This window comes from Odontomachus brunneus, unplaced genomic scaffold, assembly GCF_010583005.1.
Source record: "Odontomachus brunneus isolate Ranch 3 - 2012 unplaced genomic scaffold, Obru_v1 Obru_scaffold_017, whole genome shotgun sequence".
Taxonomy (NCBI): Eukaryota; Metazoa; Arthropoda; class Insecta; order Hymenoptera; family Formicidae; genus Odontomachus; species Odontomachus brunneus.
In genome coordinates, this window is record NW_022639467.1 from 695484 (window position 1) to 716691 (window position 21208).

The 21208-nt window shown below is 39.7% G+C and overlaps 1 protein-coding gene across 11 annotated transcripts; it reads left to right on the forward strand.

Annotated features, from left to right (window-relative positions):
* The first annotated feature begins 47 nt into the window (after nucleotides 1-47).
* On the forward strand, nucleotides 48-21164 carry LOC116841673 (carboxyl-terminal PDZ ligand of neuronal nitric oxide synthase protein). Of its 11 annotated transcripts, none has more exons than XM_032809904.1 (13): nucleotides 48-211; nucleotides 1775-2197; nucleotides 5072-5219; nucleotides 10197-10268; nucleotides 10362-10451; nucleotides 11210-11271; nucleotides 11453-11561; nucleotides 16299-16500; nucleotides 16734-16858; nucleotides 17318-17503; nucleotides 17927-18109; nucleotides 19032-19304; nucleotides 19816-21164. In XM_032809904.1, the coding sequence occupies exons 3-13, from the start codon at nucleotides 5112-5114 to the stop codon at nucleotides 20302-20304; spliced, it is 1899 nt and encodes a 632-aa protein (XP_032665795.1). In that variant the 5' UTR covers nucleotides 48-211; nucleotides 1775-2197; nucleotides 5072-5111; the 3' UTR covers nucleotides 20305-21164. The 11 variants fall into 11 exon arrangements, with proteins under 11 accessions (XP_032665795.1, XP_032665800.1, XP_032665798.1 ...); XM_032809907.1 differs by lacking the exon at nucleotides 48-211 and adding an exon at nucleotides 1082-1099; XM_032809906.1 differs by lacking the exon at nucleotides 48-211 and adding an exon at nucleotides 1106-1301.
* The last annotated feature ends 44 nt before the right edge of the window (nucleotides 21165-21208 follow it).

Here is a 21208-nt window from a genome sequence, read left to right on the forward strand (position 1 = left end):
TAAAAAAAATCAACAACGCCATTGGCCCAACTTGTCAACCAACAGTGTGTTGATTCGATGTTTCGGTTTTGAGTCTACTTAGCATTATTTTTATTTCATGCTTATTTATTTTAAGACGAAAATCCGCGCGATGTAAGCACGTACTTGAATCGAGGGAGAGAATGGAGGAAAAAAGAAAAGATCACAACGGTGCCCTAATCCAGAACGAAAGGTATTCATAACAATAAAAAAGAATCTAATACAAATTATCTGATACGTTCTGTATTCGAACTTTTCGACGACTTTTGTGTTGATCTAAAGACAATGCATGTCTCATAATGGCGTCCTTTCGACCCTTTCGACAAAACCAAATTCATGATAAGTATTTTGTCCTCGTCTTTATTGTATTGTGAGGAACAGAGCATGCTTAAGTTAGTAATTTTAAATTACAATAACATGTAATGATCGTTTCTATAATACACAGATGAAACATCATTGAATATTATATACATGTACATGCGGTGTTAATCGCGCAATTGCTCAGAACTTGATTTGATTTAGAGGTTAAATAAGTATATCCAGATACAAGACGAATCTCGCGCTCTACAGGCTGTACGTTAAAAGAAGCCGACGAAGTCACAGAGTGCGTTAGAGGTAGAATATCCAAAGCTGACCATATCCTTCGGTCGTATAATCCAAGAACAATAACTACATAAATTCGTTCAAAGAAAATTTACGAGAGAGAGAGACGTTTCCATGTCTCTCGCAATGTCCTTGAGATTTTTATATCTTCAGATATATAAAACTTTAGAGATTCGAATGTCAAGTGTATACTTTAACCCGCGAAAAAAAAACGATTTCGTGTATTATTGATATTCATCTGCTCCGTTTCAGTAAACCGACAAATTAGTGCTGCTGTGTCACGCATATGCGGCGTCTCGCATGTAAACAATATTAAACTTTCCAAAGTATCGGTCGCGTGACCTTGCCACGGGCACGGTCGGGTCGGTTGACGTTGTCGACCGTGCTCGGCGTTCGCTCACTCGCTACTCTAAGGTAGCGCGCGCGCTACACAGCCGGCTATATACAGACTGGCTATACGGTTTTCAGTGCAATGCCGGTAAGGTTCGCGGTGGGGATGCATCCTCTCGTGTCGTCTCCTCAGGGTACTTACGCGGGTACGCTCGCGCGCACGGAGCCGCCGTGTTCAAGCCATCTCGACGCGCACCCTCGCGTTCACGCTTAGGTGTTTTCATCTTGCGCGAGAGTTGCGACGGCAGCGGGACGCTCTCTCGGGAGACTCGGCGACGCAACATGAAAACGTAAGGAGCGGTAGCGCGCGCGTGTTGCGGTCTATCGACTCCATGGAATCGAGCGGGGATAGCACAAGTGCGCGCGAGACACGCTGTGCGCCGCTCGAGGTGACGTCGCGAACGCGCGTCGTGCTATGTCAGTATAAATATTGTCTCGCCGCGTCCGTGGCTTCTCTCTTTCTTTCTCGCGAGCCCTCTTTTGCCCGCTTCCCGCTCATTCTCTTCTCTTCCTTCTGCCCTCTCTTTCTCTCTCTCTCTCTCCTTTGCTCTCTTTCTCCATCTTTCTCTTGGCGAACGAAACCCTCGCGTTGTCTCGTCCACTGATCGCGCGCAGCACGAGTGGCTCTCGGTTACTTCGTCGGGCTCGTCGGCACGTCGACGGTAAATCGCGTAGTAACGAATCCGAGCCGAGTGATCGCAGTGATACACAGTTCAGTGGCATTGGTTTCACCTAGAGTAAGTTATCCTGTGTACTCCCGTAGGACACGGAGCGTCCAGTGAGTTACGGTGACCGAGTCGCTCTGTCATCTGTTTCTAAGAAGAGAAAGAAAGAGAGAGAGGGCTGCTGACTGCCTGCCTGCCTGCCCGCCTGCCTGCCTGCCCATCTACCTACCTACCTACCCGCGAGAGCGAGCGAGTGAACGACAAGCCTGTGTGCATGTGTACGTGGTATGGCTCGTCGTCGGTGGTTCCTCGCCGCCTTTATTACAGCGAAACCCGAATGCGTGCGCGAGCGCGCGTGTACCCCTCTCGCCTGACCGGCCTGCCGCCTCGATAAAGCTGCGTTCACAAGTGCGATCGATCCCCGTGCAAAGACCGTCATCCGGCCGTTGCTCGCTGAAGAAACGCATCACCGCGGTTAATGAGAACCAACGCCGATCAACGATCGTCCAATCAGCTTTCAGGTAAAAGGACCTGTCTCTTTTTTCGTGGCTAGCACTGTGCGTGAGTCATCGATCGTGTCGGCGTCGATCAAAAGGATACCTTTTCAATGGAAAATGTCGTTCGGGCCCACCGAGTCCACGGTGAAATAGCACGTGGTTCCCGTAGCGGGATTTTCGATTTTTGTTCGATTCGTAATCTCAAAATGTCGCAAGGGTCGCGAATTAAGTGCGGTCTGTGATCACGATACGATGGCTCGATCAACATCAAACTTCAAAGATTTTTGGATAATTGGCAGTTCACTGATTTCGTATGCATATCACATTGATGTAATAAGTTGCATTGTGAATCTTTATTTTAGTTAGCAAGCTTTGTTGAGTCTTATGGTTATAAGAATCTTAACCCTTCGCATGTAATGTTGGGTCTGTGAAACCCGGACGAATATTCGATTCCTCATCAACTTTCGCAGAATCTGGGCAAATTTCAAAATAGCGCAAATCTGCAGATTTTGATCTTGTGCTACCATCTAATAGCCGAAATTTCTCTATATCTCTGGAACAAAATGTGTCCAAAAATATCGATTCTCAACAAAATTATGGTAGTTGTGTTCCAAGAAAATATGATTTTACGCGAAGAATTAATAATCTAAGCGAAAACCGAAAATACTTAGAATGCACTCGTGACGAGTTTAGTTTTACGGAGATTTGCATCTAATTTTATAATATATAGACACGTTAAGAATCTATTCTCAAGTGAAAAACGTCTCACAAGATTCTTTTCGTAATTTGCACAACAGATGCATTCTCGAATACAAAATCTCAGATTGTGACGCACGTTGTAAACAGATGATCCGATACGATACTCTTTATATGTATGCACTGCACGTGTTATGTTGCGCATTTATTGCAGCTGCGTATCCGTAAATGTGAGCGCATGTCGGCGGTTTTCTTTGTTTGACGCATTGCACCGGTGTGAACGTCACCTAACTCAGGTGCGCGTGCACAAAGGGGCATCCTTCGATGATGCATCTCGGAGCTGCGTCTTGCAGCGGACATGGGGAATCGGTCGCAGTCTTCTTGGTATCGCGAGATTCGTGTTTTCTGAATAAGGTGCACTGAAGTGCGGAATTTACGCCATTGGCATCGCGTAACTCTTATCCGACAATTGCGCGTGTATCAAGAAAAAGAGATTCAAGTCTAAAATGTCGGAATGTCTATCAACGATAAATGTATGGTTTATGGTTATTCGTGATAATATTGATTTTTTTGTCTGTTTTTGCTACGGTCAACTACATTTAACTTATTGTCCTCAACTCTATGAGAAAATAAGCAAAGGAAGGTTTCTCTACACGTTGATGCAGTCTTTTTATTAGTTAATTTCTTATAGTATTGATGATATATAATTGTCAACATTATGAAAAAAATTAAACTATGCACTTTGTGTGTATGTGTATATACATATATACACGCAAAGATTATTGATATATTCAAACAATATAATAATTTCACGAATGTATATTCATTTAATGTTGCTAGTATACGTTTTAAAATATTAGAAAATATTTGTTTTTGCATATCACGTTCTTCCACATTCGTTTTTACGTTCTTCTTTGTTAAAATTCTTTCTCCTCGTTTAAGTCGCATTGTTTCTTTGAAGTGCGTAACGTACATATGACGTGAACGAATATCTAGAAGTAGTTGAGGGGATTTTGCTATAATTTCAATTTTAAAATGTACACAGCATTACGTTTTGCTGTCGTAAAATAGTCTGCGTTAAGGAAAAGAAAAGAAAGAATGGCCCAGTGAAAAGAATTTGCCATAATTACGTTAGATGTTTATATATATATATATATATATATATATATATATATATATATGTCGTATGTATGTAAATATATATATAAAAAAAAATATATATATATATTTTTTTTTTATATATATATTTTTATATATTATTTTGCAGAAACTGTAGAATATTTCGTCTTGATAAAAACTTTCTAATTCAATACACGCGCTTTAACGCAGGGCAACATGAAGTTGTGTAAATCAAGTCACTGTTACAATTTATGTCGTCTGGGTTATAGTTCCGCGAATGAAATAGTAAGTTGAGTTCGCGATAGAAAATCAGTACTCGCGAGTTTCTGTGTGGCAGGAAAAGTCTATACACACAGTGTAATCTCTAACGCGACAAGAGTGCGGATACACATCGCGCGCACACTATTTCAACTTATTTATTTTCATTGCCGACTGAGAATTATTTCCCATAAAAATTGAAATTGATAGCCCTCCTGTAAAAACATTTCAATTCTTTTTTCTTTTTTTACGAAGAAACGATCGCGACAATTTATTGATTTAAATATATCTTTCTCCACTTCCAAAATAACATAGCCATTTTGTTATTTTGGAAGTTTTCTACTTCCAAAATAACATATAAACGTCGGTCTAAAAGTTGACTGCGATTTAAGCAATTCTCTCTGCCTCCATTTACACACAGAATTATGAGAATCGGGGGTTTAGTTAAATCTCAGTTAATTACTGATATTTATGGAAAACTAATATTTATGGAAATGATTCATAGAGATTAAAGTGTCAGCGAGAGCGAAGATCCAAGTACCTCGTAATGCCGCGAGAAATCATACGAAATGTCAAAACACTTCTAACGCTCCGCTGATATTTCATTTTGTTACTAAGCTATCCCGATCGGAATTCTTTGAAAGTGAAAAGTCCGTTTTGAGTTCAATTAAAAACTTGTTATTTATGTAGTTATACGTGTGCACGTTCAAGTTTCTTGAAATTGAAGTTTTTGTACTTTCTCTGTTATGGGCGAATAAATGGTTCTTTTACGAGAATATTTATCTGCACGTGGAAATGTTAATGGGTCATTTGCTGTAATTGCAGCCAGGCTGGACGAGCATAGTCGAATGCAGCTGGGCTCAGCATGCCCTCTAAGAAGCAATACAACCTCGTACATAATGACGAGTACGACACGCGAATACCGCTGCACAGCGAGGAGGCGTTCCACCGTGGAATCGTGTTCCACGCCAAGGTAATCTGGAGTGATCTCTTATCTTCCCCGGTCCATAAGCACACATACGCCTATCTCCGCTTCCGATTCCTTTTTCTCGATTTTCCGCGGATGTTACACGCTTTCCGGTCTAAAGTATACGCACATTCCAGCCTTTTATTTGTACATCTTCCACCTTTTTTAGTACGCGCGTTTTACAAATGAAACACACAAACGTTAAAACTTGACTAATACGGACATATAGAGCCAAGTTACAGTTGTTACGTGTTTAATAAAATTTAATAAAATACATATTAATAGACGTTTCGACCATTGGCTGTGGTCCTCTTCAGTAAGTGGTATAAAGTCAAGTAAAGTCCATGTAAAGCCCATTCTACAATTGCGTAAGCGTAGTCGTGAACGTAAGAGTCAACCAATCCGAATGTTTTATTCACTGATTACTTTACTCTGATTGGTTGTCGTAATCACTTACAACCACTTACATCCACGTTCACGCAATTGTAGAATGGGCTTAATTCGTCAAAGCTAATGTTGTTATGTTCACGGCGCAAATTCCTTACATCGGCACTCTATCGCTTCATTCGTCGTGCAAATTGTTTGTCGCAATGTGTCCACACATAAACTGTTGGGTCTGTGAAACTCTCTCTTTTTTCTACATCTTTGTCGGCGAACACTGATGTGATTAATTAGAGTGCCGATGTAAGGGATTTGCGTGAACATAACAACACTAGCTTTGACGAATTGCATGGACTTTACTTGACTTTATACCACTTACTGAAGAGGACCACATCCAATCGAAACGTCTATTAATGTGTATTTTATTATATTTTATTAAACACGTAATAACTGTAACTTGGCTCTATATGTCCGTATTAGTCATTTTATAGATTTGATCTACAGAGCTTGTATAATTTATGTTTGTATAACAAAGTTAAAACTTGAGTTTTCCTGTCTTTCCGAATTTATATGAGTGGATTTTTATAAAAAGTTTCGAGAGAGAGAGAATTTGCGAGGATTATTATTCTGAGATTGGGGAAAGGGATTGCGGGACGTTTTATCATTAATTCAATGAGCGATTTGACGCCCGAATTTACGTAAATCTTGTCGACCGCACTCGAAGAGAATCCACTAATATCTCGCCCTGTAATACCATCAAATTACTTTGGTGGTGATTAATCGTGACGCTAATTCTTGATTAAAAGACCTCATGGTTGTTCGTGCACTACGTGCAAGTCTTTCAGAAAATAGTAACACTAACGGTCAATAGTGTCTCGCGTCAGAAGAAAATGTATGTCGACTATAAACTGTGCTTCGTTCTTCTAACGGTCGATGTGAACGGAAGCATCTGTCTTAATATGGCGCGTTAAAAAAGAGCTTCGCACCTTCTCCATATTTCGTTGAAGAATAACGCTATTGTATTACGGTGCACTGACGTAATAGATAAGGGGTGGATAAGTTTGAACACCAAGATACATTTGAATAACTTGTATACACTTCGCGCTATTTTAGGATTTTTAGTATTTTTTGTGTTTCCCTTCGAGAGTATGAAAATGCTTGTTCAAAAGAATACCGTCATAGCGTTAAGTTATCGAGATTGTGTTCGAATATTTCAAATGTACTCCAGATTATTGTAATACGAATAATATCGTAGTATAGTAGTATAGTAACGTAGTGGAAACTGTGCCACGTTTTGTGCGTTTACGTATTATTAAAGTTGACATATGTAGTATCGAAATAACTTTGCAAACTACATTTATCTCTTAGCAACATTCGAAGTGTAACTGTCTATTTTGGGATGAAATGTAGCATATGCCAGCCATTATTTGGCGTTTAAGTCGACGGGAATTAACATTGATGCGACGTTTAACGTTCAGCATATTCTCTCTGAAACTATTTAAGTGGGCAAAGAGAATGTTGTATATATTGAATTTTGTATATCTAACAAAATTTTGTATCGGTGCTCTCGCTCTTGCGACACGTGCGAAGAATTCGTGAAGAATTTTCAACCCGGCGTATACTTTCGTGAGCGAACGCCGGAGTGGTGTACAGCTAGAGGAAGTGTATCTCTAGCATTTGTAAACCATTTCTCACGATTGGCAATAAAAGCCTGTAACGATCTTTTCGCAACAGAACTAAATCGCGAGATGTAAACTATAGTCGGCCGGTGGGAACAAACGGCTTAGTGGCTGACGCAAAAAGACAGAAAAAAAAACGGGACATCTCGCCGAGAGACAATGTAGTAACGGCGTTCCCCGTTCGTGGCGAAATCGATTCGAAGAATTCGATATGACCCGCCGCGAGAGCGGATTCGAAGTAACGATATTTGGACGTCGTCGATGGTGCAACAATCACGACCGCGACAGCGATACCGGCTTATTTCTGTACCGATGCAACGGCCACCGGTGCGTTGTGTGACGTCATCGTATCGTGCACGTGTTTATTTCGGTGGTACTTCTCCTGAGAAAGGTTGAGGCTTTTGTGCGCTACACGTTTGTTGGCGCCTGTAAATTGCGCGGCGCGCAAAGCCCCCGCGCGATGTGGGATACACATTCGGTTTATACCACGACGTCGTTGACGTTTCCTGCTTACGCAGGAACTCGAACACACGACATGGCGGGTGCAAAAGACGTCCTTTGGACGTCTCTCTCGAGGCAGTTACTTCTTGCTTTCTCAATTCGTAGAAGCGTCAGCGATATTTCCTTGATTCGGCATTCCTAGAAAAACGTCTCAGGAATCAAATTTAACAGACTGTCGCAGACTATTCGTACACAGGACTTTAATGTGTATGTATGATGCCTTTCATTTCCATCCAGGAAATATTTCGGCTTGTATCTATATATCTTTCTATCATAACTATCAATTTTTATAGATATCAGCAATTCAGCCACGTTAAGGGAACTGGAGGGTCAGATTGCCTGAAAATCGTGCTTGTTCTTTCACAATTTTTTTATGACAAACTGAATGAATATACGAAAGTGTTATTTTGATATGTATTTATACGAAAAGAAAAATATAATTTTGATGATCAAATACTCCATATAAGTGTATGGTACATGCAGTTCAAATATATTTCGTTTTTCTTTTCAAGGCCGTCATTTTGCAGTAATATCTTGACTCTCAGTAGTTCAATTAAGCTCAATTTTAGGTAGAAAATTTCCGTAAATTTGCCGTTATCGTGTGAACCACTATAATAGAAATTGAGTAAAAGTTAACAAAATTGCAAATATCTTAATGGAATATTATTAAATTTTTAGTTCTTAAAAAATTAATATTTTAAAATTAAATATTTTCACGAGTTTGTCAATGGTTTACACGATAACGACAAGTTTACAGAAATTTTCTACCTAAAATTCAGCCAGAATCAAGATATTACTGCAAAATGACGACCTTGAAAAGAAAAACGAAATATATTTTAACTGCATGTACCATACACTTATATTGAGTATTTGATCATAAAAGTTATATTTTTCTTCTCTTAATATGTTGTATAAATACACATCAAAATAACACTTTCGCATATTTATTCAGTTTGTCATAAAAAATTGTGAAAGAACAAGTATGATTTTCAGGCAATCTGACTCTCCAATCCCCTTAAGTACAACGATAATATGCGCGGTACATTCAATGCGTAATTGAATGCATATATGCATTATTACCGTTGCATTTGGTGTAACTGAGTTACTGATCTTTCTCAAAACCAACAATCTTATCATTATTCCCTTCATCATCTTATCATTTCTTATAAGTCATATCCTGGTCGGAAATGGAAAGCATTATTGGAGTTCTGTATATTTTTATTTGTACGGAAGTAAACGCAACAATTTTTTTTCATGAGACGGTTTAGAATCGTAACGTTCCGAATAACTTTTATTTTCATGATAATAGACATAAATATAAATGAATTTAGTTAATTTGAAACAATCTCAAGAACCTTACGAGGTCTTTCAGATATTTATATCATCTGAGAAGCGACTTAATCTCTTCTATTTTGTGCTGTGATCGACAATGAGTTTAATTCAAGGAGCGTACATGATCGCTCCGGTTTTTCCGCTTCGTGGAAACGATTTTTCGTCCTAGTAAAGCTACAATAATTTTAGCGACGACAGGAGCAGAGGAAAGTAAATGGTGCGAACGGCCGGGAAAAGGGGACAGCGTTTATGCAGCGGCCAAAGTTACCACATCTCAGCACGTTACTTTGTAAATTAATTCCCTCAAGTCCGTAAAATGAATTTTTTTACGTATTCTGTAAGATCGGTCTGGAAAACTGCCGCACGTAATTCCACATATTTATTCGTCCATAAAATCGTTTAATTATAATTGCAGCATCGCGATGCGACAGGATAAACATTTATGTAACATGTGATTTTTTTAAAGTGTAATTTCAGCTATCAGGAAACCGAGATTGATCTTTACAATCGAATCTTCGAAGTGGCTTAACTTTCGATATTTCGGAACGACGAGATTTTTTAGCTATACAAATATTCCTTGCCAATTCATTCTCCGTTAAGCCGTCGCAGTTATCGATCGCAAATTTATGAAGAAACTATTCTTTGCCTGCCGTAAACGATTGTGTGGGAGAACACCACGTGTGCGTCGAATCATCCGAACACGTGGCCAGACCATCGCTTCAATGGGGGAATTCTAAATACAGATCGTCAGATCGTAATATTCCGCCGTGGGATTATGACGACTTAAATATATATTTATGTCAAATCCAAGCCGGGAACATTTCGCTCCACAACGTCGTTCGTTGAGAATTTTATAGCCTCTGATATTTTATTCAAAAGCTATTGAAATTTGATTGTGGAAAAAAAATTACGCCACTTTTTTCTAAGAATTTAAAAAAGTAAATCTAACAACACTGAGACAATTAGAAATATCAAGAGAATTAAATTAATAAAATTCGCTCGAGTCATTAAAAGAAGTGAGTCGAATAGCCGATTAGATCTATTAATTTATCAAGATGTGCAAACTAATATTGCTACATTTCTGTTTCAGTTTATTGGTTCGATGGAGGTTCCTCGACCGACTAGCCGAGTGGAGATCGTGGCGGCGATGCGAAAAATCCGCGTGAGTACACGTAACGGCTAATTAGCCTAGTTGGAAAGCTAGAGCATCATATGAGTATCTCTCTTCAACTAAATCGGATCTATTTCATTACAGTATGAGTTTAAGGCCAAAGGGGTCAAGAAGAAGAAAGTGACGCTGGAAGTCTCAGTGGATGGACTAAAGGTGACTCTACGGAAAAAGAAGGTATTTCCTTTTTTTAGCATTGTGTATATATTTTAATATTCATTCATTATATTAATTCATAATTAGCTTGAAAGCGTTTATTCTTGAGAAGATAAGCTAATTCTCTGCATAAACGGATACGCGCGTTGACTCTGCTAGATTCTGCGATATATTACATAATTTAAGAAAGAGATGAAGTAAGAGTACAGTGGAACGTTAACGCTGATTTTAATTTTAATATAGATATCATTCCAATAGAGAAAATATTTAGCATTTTCCACGTTTATTAGGAATTAATTTACTGTATTCTTAGAAAAGATTTTTTTTTATAAATGATATCACTCAGCTAATTTTTATTTTGTGTGAAGTTACAATAATATGAAATGGGTTCTATATATATGGCTGTTTTCTTTTTTTGGGTGGAAGATTTACTGTATTAGTCTAATTCTTGTAAACAAAATTTGAAATGAGAAAATTTTTATCGAATATTTGGAAGGCGCAAAAAATATCCGCAAAATGTCTTCATAGCAAAAGGAACTAATGGCTTTCTTGTATGTCAGCGGAAAAATCGCGAATGCCCGATGACGCGCATTTCGTAACGGTTGCAATTTATAACGAGAAATGATTTTGGACTAGCGCCACGTTATATCTGCACTGATACACATTGGGCGCCATGTATTCTCGATTCTATACATACAACATCAGATAGTAGTAACAGCCAATAGCCGCTGACAATATACTTGAAGTAATGACTCGCATTTCGTTAACCGTTTTCACAGAAGAGGCAGCAGCAATGGATGGACGAGAATAAAATATACCTGATGCACCATCCAATTTATAGGTGAGGTAACATTTTATTTCTAGTTAATTTTTGGTCATTGTGTATACTTCAGTCTGATTGATTTGCCAATCATCCTTTTTACAAACAACTTGCACACCGTATTTGTGTTTATTACAAAAAATAACATGCAATGCCGACATTCCAGAGAACAATTTTTAAACCAAATTTGTATACGTTTCAGGATATTTTATGTCTCGCACGATAGCCACGACTTGAAAATATTTAGTTACATCGCTCGCGACGGGAGTAGCAATACCTTTAAGTGTAATGTCTTCAAATCTAGCAAAAAGGTGAGCTGCAACTTCTTTGTCCGCCTTGTGCAGTAGTAACAATTTCATCGATACGTTTGTACGTCTCTTGATATCTCCGAGCTTCCCACATCGAGCACACGAAAATGTCAGTTAAGTTAGGACTTAAAAATTGATATTTGTTGTATTCTTATGGTAGAAAAAGCCCGCTGGTGTGCGGTGCCCGTTTCGCGCGCGATACCAGCGGCGTAAAATTACGTCGCGCACGTGCGTACGTGCCGCGACAATTCACGCAGTCCGCGTCGTCCGTCGCCTGGCGCTTTATCAACTTACGTTATTGTAAACCTATAAATAAACGTGGACTCCTTGGCCTCTCCCGCTCTCCGTCTTTCCTCCGTTATGGAGACGCGACGGGCCACGGAGGGTTGGGGGAGGGTGGGGAGACGTGCGCCGCTGCATCCCTGTCAAAGTGAGAGTGTATTTTCGCCTTTTCGTGGGTGGAGGGATGGCCCGGTGAAGTTGCGACGGGCACGAAGCGGGACAGAGGGACCATCGTTTTGTCGTGTATTTGCAGTAGCGCGGCTGTACCGTTTGGCACCGAGTTATTAAAATAGTCCGTATAGGCCGGCGCGATCTTCCGCGACATCGGCGACCGTTGAGAGCGTCTCGCAGCTCTGCTCAGATCGGGAAATCTGTCTTCGGGGGAAAAGAAAGAAAAGAGAGTTCGCGGTAGATCCCTCGCAGCCCACCGTTTCAGTTTGTATCCATTGGCGCGCGCGCGCGCAGTGCTTTCAGTGTGACGTATATTAAGAAAACGGTTCCAAAACTTTTCCATAATGTTGCGTAGCTGACGTACGCTAGTATGATATTGTTTAAAAGAAATCGCCCATATTCATACACGCACACACATACAAAAGACACTGCATGCTAGAAGAAAATTGAAAAAAAATGTAGTTCACCTGTTATGTGTTCCAGACATTTTTACGTAACGCCACGCTTTTAGACGATCATGGCGAGCGATTTACCGGCGTACGTAGAGATTTTAGTTTGTTTCCTTTGTTGATTATTTGGGGATTCCGGTTGCTTTCAAAATCTGGGTGAATCCAGAAATAGCCGGCGACTACAAGAGACGATATATCTAGGATACCAGAAATATCCGCGTCGGCTGAAGTTTTAAACTTGCGGTATCAGGCAAAACTTCCAAAAAACTTTTACTAGTTCTTTTTCTCTCTCTCTCTCTCCCCTCCCCTCTCCGCTGACTGCCCTACATTGCCCTACATTACTCTACATTGTTTACATCAATTTTATATAAATTCACGACACACATTTGCACGTTTAATAGACGGAACTTCTTTTTCTCGCATTATCTGCTGTATAAAATTAGGACTTCGTAATTGTTTGCCTTCGAGAGACTGTTCCGTCTTAAAATATCTATTTGCTGTCACTTCTTTTGCGTGAATATTGTAATTCGATTTCAGAAATGATACAAGTTTGCAGAATTTTATCAAAAATTTGTGCACGCTACGTCTAGAAATTTCTTTTTTATTCATGTTTGTCATGTGGACGATACGTAAACTATATTCGAGAACTATGTGTAACTGTGTGTAATGCAACTTGTGCATACAACTTGTCCTATAATTTTTCATAGAAAAATTCTCGACGCGCAACTCTACATAATTTATTGGTCGAGGGACATAGGAATCCGGTGCGGCCGACCGTTAAATGACGTATCCACTGTGCCGTGCTGTACAATGGTGTTCCGAGCGAATTTCGAGCTTTCCGCATTCTCTCCCAGCCCGTGCATCTGATATTCTAAATTCACCACTTGCTCCGTGAACATTTCAGACGCCACAGAATCTCATTCAACTATTATATACTCAATATAATTTCTTGTTGTTGACTAGAGACGTCCAAACAGAAATGTAAAACGCTGAAAAAGTAAGCTCCGTTTACTACTTATCCGCAGGCTCTTTCAATTTACTACTCCGGTGAAAAAAGCGTTGCTCAGTGAATCAACCAAATAGCTGCCTGTCACTCTTCCTTAAACCATTCCGAGCTATTGAAAATATCTAACGAAGCGAGCAAACTGTCAACACACCAAGAGAGATCCGTAAGAAAAAGAGATAAATTATGCGGGGCACGCTGTAAATGAGAGTCGAGTTTAGACCATCCAGATCAGAGAAAGAAAGAAGAAGAAAAAAGAAGAAGGGAGATGGAGAAGTGCCATTGAGCGGGCCGAGAGCGAGAATATTAATGCGCTTATAAATAAACCGGAGGAAAAATCCAGCGAAGCGCGTAGTTCGGCGCGGCGTGCAGCCGCTTCTGCACGCTGCCGCCAAGAAACCACGGTAGGAAGCCGTACGGTTAACTTCGGCTCCCGCGTTCTCGTTTACGAAAACTTATACACACGCTCGCGCTGTCTTCCCTCTTCGCATACCCCTCCCTCCCTTCTCCACCTTTTCGATCGTTTCCTTCATTCTTCGTATCGATATTCTCGATATGAGCTCGGCGCGACGACGCGAAACGCGAACGGTCTCGCGCGTACAAAGCCGCATGCACGCTCCTGCGGGCGAGTGATCCAGTGCGAACGATATGTGACTCGTCTACGGGGATTGAAGACCGCGTGGTTCAGTGATCGCACGATCGGCTGAGGCGGAGAGATGTAATCGGAACGGAGTGATGAGCGAATGAAAATAGAATCGCTCGTTTACGAGATACAGGACGGTCGTAACGTGACAGCACTCGGTAAAAGATTTGTGCGCGGCAAGAGATACGAAATGGGAGAGAGAGAGAGAGAGGAAGAGAGAGAGATATCTTCGGACACAACGCATCACGCGGAAGGAATCGTTGATAAAGTAACGTCATCGTCAAGACACGACAACTCGGATGTTTAATTGATGCTCGGCGCAAATTAATACTTTGAGTGATCGAGCAGACAAGAGCGATTGTGGTGTAGTGTGCTACATTGCAGAATAAGAAAGAGATTTATATCTAATAATGTCTTGCAATATTCAGCCTTGGCTAATCGTTGCTGCCAAAGAAATATAAATTACTACGCGGTGTTAAGAGACTATCTAATTGTGAGACCAACGTAACAAATAATTTCTCTTTTATTTGCACCGTGTATCTAAAACTTCTCTTCATTATGTAGATTATTTTTTTTTTTAGAGTTTTTCGACTTACCGAAATCTGGTATCATCTAGCTCTTGAGTGCTCGGAGTTATTTCACGGACAGTCTTTTGCGGTGCAGCCGATTGTTCTGTAATTAAAAGTGATAGATGCACCACGTGATGTGCGACTCTTCGCGGAAGCGATGCGAGTCCGCAACAGTCTCTAAATTACGCACGATTTAGCGGGGAATTTGCCAGATTGAATTCACACAGGGCGACTATTTATAATTGAAAACGCCGTGCAGACAGATCTCGTACGTGCCAACAAGGAATCTTTGAACTCACGCTATATCACAAAAATTGTTCTCGCGTATATTCCGAATAAATAAATGCCCGGGAAGAGGTCCGCGCGGATGAAACGTTTCTTACTCGCGAAAGCGTAGACGTGTATTTCTCCGAATGTTCTGTGCGATGTGTGCGTCACGATTATCTACCAGGAATTGTCAATGTCGATGCGTCGTGTTATTGCACGAGACGACCGTTGCAGCGGTCGACGTCAGAGATAATGCATTTTGGACGTTTGTAAACGTTTACGTTTAATATTATTCGCACGTCAGATATACGCGCGTACCTTTCGCATATTGTGACGTTCCCACGCGCTTCCTAATGGACGGCTAAAACTGGACATTTTATTACATACGTAATGTTTAAGATGTTCACTTCATTAAGGTCTTTATTTCAGATTTAAATAAAGAAGCTATCATTAACGTTTCATACGCGTCCGTTGCGAATCGCTGGGTGTAAAATCTCACACGAGTGTGCGTTCTCTTATGAGGCCGACGAGCCGAAATAAAATTAAAGGGACAATCGAGACAGAGGAACGGTTTTGCTTTTGTGCCATGAAATGACGGCTTGTCTAAAGCGCCAAAAGGAAACGTGTAGTCCGTGAGGTCACGATGGATGACAGCATCCGTGATTGCGAAGACGGTAGACACACTGACACACCGTGAAAGTTTCGAGCGAATACGAAAGGGGATTTGTAAAGCCATGCTCAGGAATTCGTCGAAGTCGGCGATGGCTTCGACTGAGCTTCCAGTGCCAGCGAGCCCCGGCCCTGGTAGCATCCCCTTGGGCTACGAAACAACACCCCGGCCGCGTAAGAAGCTCTCCTTCAAGGAACCAGAAACTTTCAACTCCTTGAAAATGCGCAAGCCATTGCCGCGGCTGAAGCTGTTGCACACACAAAACAGCGTCGACCTCAGCTTCGACGAGAATCCCTTCGAGGAGGAAAACGACGATCTCGATGAGCTCGAGGTAAAAGGCGCGACCGTTCGCGCACGAGCTTCCCTTCGCGCGCATTTTACCGAGAATTCATTCAGCGAAAGTTTATGAGTTGCTATTTTTTTTTTTTTTAACTCGGGGAAAGTATTTTTTTCACGTTTAACGGATAACAAACACGCGCGGTTGAGTGATTGAAAAACTATCGATGTTGGAAGCTCGCTGATTTCATATGTAGCATTAGTTATACGTTGCCTGTGACTTATAATAACGTATAGTATTTTTATCGTAATAAAATATTTGATATTGCACGTATGTGCAATCGCGAACTTAGACACGATATGGTGGGATCTGCGGAGAGATAAATTAAAGGCCGATTTAATTCGATTAGAGTCAAGCGATGAGGGTGGTCAGAACAGTTGGGCAAGCTTTCGAAGTGTGCCATAAGTTAAGTATAAACAACACTACGGAGGATCGCGATCGAGGAGACAAAGACGGGGAGAATCACGGTGAAAATTACGGTGATGTTTACGAGGACCAAGACGAAATTCCTAATGAGCAATCTCAGCCTTCGCCGTCACCGGTACATAAAGGTGAATATCTTCTACATTTCGATCGAATGTTTAGAACACGTAGTATTTTCTTTGACTGTATCTTAGTATCAAAACTCACGGAAGCTTCACGCGATCGCTGGTCACAAGATCTTGAAGAAACGGATAATTAAATGCACACAAGTATTCACTCTCTTTCTCGCTCTCTCTGTCTCTCCTCTATTTTTACTTCTCCTAATATTTATCGTTTCTATCATGTTTTTTTTGTGTTCCAGACATATCACTATTAGGAGATACTGAAGATTCGGTTCCCGAACAAACATCCGTTACCTGTTTACTTCGATCACACGATGGACCGGCCACAACAACCTCTACCTCACCAATCAGACAGTCGCCATCGGTAAGAGATCTTCATAGATTATTATTTATTTTAAACGTGTATATATTATTATTGATATTAATAAATGTATAAAATTATTATTAATATAATATGCATATTTAGATAAAAAATATATTTTCGAGAAAAATAGAAATAAATGGTGTATAAATATTGTTGTAATTTTTTAAATCTTGGTAACAGGACATTATATGTTACGATAAAAAAATGTTTAATCAAATATTTTATCGGTACACATTGTAAATTCTAAAGTGCCTAATTTTTCGCGCTTTATTTGGCGACGAGAACTCATTACGACGATACTGTTAGACTCAAAGCGACTTCAGGAGCGATTTTTACATCCACGTAATCGTGCTTACATTGTCAGACTTTCAATTTATTTATAGTTATATATATATATGTTATATTTTGTTTTATTTTTCTATATACATATAATTTAGAGATATGAAAATTTTTTTACAGGGCACGGTGACCTCCGAGTGCGGAGGTTTATTGGTGGGAGGCGAATTAACAGCCTTGAAACACGAGATACAACTCCTACGTGAACGTTTGGAGCAACAGAGTCAACAAACCAGAGCCGCCGTTGCCCATGCGCGACTTCTTCAGGATCAGTTAGCGGCGGAAACGGCAGCGCGCGTCGAAGCTCAGGTATAAATAAGTGAATCAATTACCAGAGAACACAAATATTTCGTAGTACCGCGAACAGTTGGCTGTGCGCGCGATTTATCTTAGAAACGAAGTGAGTTTATCAAAGTAAATCTCAAGGCTGAATACAAAGTCTTTCGAAGTAACGAAGGCAGAATGATTTACATAATAAATATTGTACATGAAAATCACATCTACTAGATATATTCTTACTATTTTAGTTGTTTTTGATCTCGCAATTTTCGAATAAGATCGTGTATTGTGCGTGTCAAGATATAAAGAAGATATGTGATCTATAATAAAAGGCAAAATATGCATAAGAATTAGGTTTCACGGTTGACCGTTGTCGTAATATTTTCAATAAGTAAAATTTAGCACTGAAGTTTCCTTTCAGAATATTGATCGTTAATCGTTCTTCGTTCACAGGCGAGAACACACCAACTTCTAGTGCAAAATAAGGAATTGCTAGAACACATAAGTGCACTGGTGAGCCACCTAAGGGAACAGGAGCGTGTTTCCGGTGGTCACGTCACTTCACAATCGCAAATACCAACGTCCGCATCCATGCAACAAAACGCAACGGCTTCCGACTTATCGAGCCTCGGCCAGGTAACGCTCTACCGAATTCCATGACACGAGTGCTCTGGAGTTTGGAGCCGAAGCACCGACTGACCGACAGCGTTGCATCTCAATTAACGTTTAACAATGCATCTTGTACTTTTCTTCTATTTTTTTTTTTCTAATACCGTTAACGTCTTTTGTACCGACATCTCCTTTTTTAACTTTATAATAAAACGTTTTATACACACTTTCTGTTTTACAGCTGCTACACACCGATGCTATTATTGCGTATCTTCGTATAAAACACTTTTTTATACTCTGATACTTGCGCGCGATGCACGTACTATGTTTATGTGTTTTCATTTGGAACCGACGGAACGTCAACGGCGAAAAGATGCTCGACTGTTCAGATCTTACGCGCGGCTAATTGCGTTCCGATACTTAGGGCGCAGAAATCACGAATCGAAAAGATTGCCGAGAGAGAAACTCGTACTAACATCGATTAGATTAACGGTGGGCGAAAATTGCATATTGAATGCGAGTGATCTGACGTAATGCATTTCACATATCTTTACGACTTAATTACTTATACATTTGCATAGAGAGAGATTTGATAGCAAGAGATGAATTTCATGCTAAGAATTAAACGACTAATCTAATAACAATTAAGCACCAATATGACGGTGTTGTCTAACAGGTCTTCGCACGGGATATTGGAGTACAAGCTGCCAACAAATGCTAGGTAATACTGCTACTTATTACTAAAATCTGTCGACATATAAGCGATCAATGGTTGAAAGATACTCAGTTCTAAAGTATTTAAATATTCGAGAATTATAAAGAAGGTAAGAACACACACATACACACACACACACACACACACACACATGAATAAACTATGATGTTTTAGAATTTGTATTTTCTGAAATATGTAAATTTAAAAATCTTAAAAATGTACCTTTTTGAATAGTGTCAACGAACCGGAGGCCAGAGCTCACCATGGGAACTAGACCCACCGACTTTTCCATACTGCTCGTATCCTGCAGAATCGCTTTATTCCGGGAGTCTCGGTGGCATGAGCATTCAAAGCAATAATACCTCTGCTGATCAACTGCAGTTTCAAACACAACTGCTAGAAAGACTACATAACATAAGTCCGTTCCAGCCCCAGAGATCACCCTATAATACACCATCGCCGTATGCGATGGGTCCTAGTTTGCTTCTACCTCCTAGTGGACCATCGGTAAGTAATCTCTTTTTTGTTATTAAATAATAACATTTTTTTCTCACACATCCTGAGGATAAACATTAACAGTTTTTTAGTATTAATTAGTTAGTTAATATTAGACTATTTAACCTGTGTGTTTGACTCTTAATAAGCCCTTATCCCTTTTCCCTTTAGAACCTCGCTTTAGAAAGCTAATATAATACAATACATACTATAATACAATACATAATATAATATAATACATACTAATATAATACAAATATAAACAATTACAAATATAAACAACCAAAAATTATAATAATTTTGATAACAATAGTTATTGGAAAGTGTGATATTTTTATTTTAATCTTTCAAAAACGTGTCTTAAATTTTCTTAAATTTATTGGAATCTTTAATTTTATTATTCAGAAGAAAGAGGTTTTAATTATATTTAATACGACATATTTAAATATATTGTTGCTATGTTACCAGCTACATTTATCATCATACTACATTTATTTTAACGCAATTTTTCTAAACTTTTCAGAATTCAGCTCAGCTCTCTCCAAGTTCTGCGTCTCTACGGGTCTCTCAAGCGAACAGCTTTACTTCATCGCCAGTTTTAACTCACAAACTCGACAACTTACTTGGGACAGACAGTATGGATGCGCAGCATCCCGCTTTCATAAAACCTTTGCCGTGCACCAACGACAGGAATGTAACTCATATGTTAGCCGATAAAATTAAGCAAGAACGCTTGAATCAAGACGATATACCTCCAATAGTCCTGGATCCTCCGCCGCTAAGTAAACGCTTGGATAATAGTATGTCCAAGAAAACAAATACAAAGCAAAGTTCAATGGCTCAAAGTGCACAGGACAGCAAGAATGCCATGCAGAATCCAAAAAATCTAGCGACCATCCTACGAACTTCGGGTCCACCGCCTTCTCGCACGACAAGCGCTCGATTGCCTTCGCGCAGCGAACTGATGAGCGAAGTGCAACGAACGACCTGGGCACGCCATACCACCAAATGAATAAACACTCAATACGAGCTTGCGAATCCGCGCAATTTCCCGCGCTGCGATGAATGAAGCTAATAGTTTCATTAGAATTGGGATAAAAAATGTGCTATCGAAGTATATCCCACATTAGTTGTTAATTAATTACGAAAAATTACGCGTTGTTTGAGAACCTTTAATTTAATGGATAACAGGGTTTGCATTTCCTTCTCGGTCGCAGACGCGAATCCCAAACGTCAATATTTATCTAGAGATTTTTTAGTAACGTTGAAGTTAAACGATTTCTTTCCCGCGCGATACTTAAAGTTGGATTAGAAAAAGAAAAGAAAGAACTCGAAATCCGCGTTATCGATGAAGAAATTAGTATATATTTTAGAGTATCTTACAGAGTAATTTTAATCGATACTTTAGATACGAGTCGGGTATCACTCGACATAGAGTCAATATATCACTGTGACGACATATAGTGACGTACACTATAGTGTGAATTACGCGTTACGAATGTTCAAATCGCACTATCAGCAGATTGTACATTCGTTTTTTTATAGGTAACATCTGTGGAGTGTTTGCAAAAGTTGGAACGGTTAACGCGTTCAGGGAAAACTGAATATCTCGCACACGTCTCTTTCGAGTATCCCAAGGGACAAATCGTAATACGTAACTCGTATACATTTATTCGTATCGCGACGTTTCTAGCATACTCCTATGTACAAGAACCGTTATCTAACGAACCTGTGCCAAAAGTACCAATCAAGAGAGTTTATTTTCAGTATATTTTTAAGTATTGTAAATAAAAATACGCGTGATCACACAGTTTGTGATAAATATATATATATATATATACATAAATATATATTTACTATCTCTAAAACAGATCTTTTGTAATTTGTCTTATTTCATTTTACATATATTGCGCAAT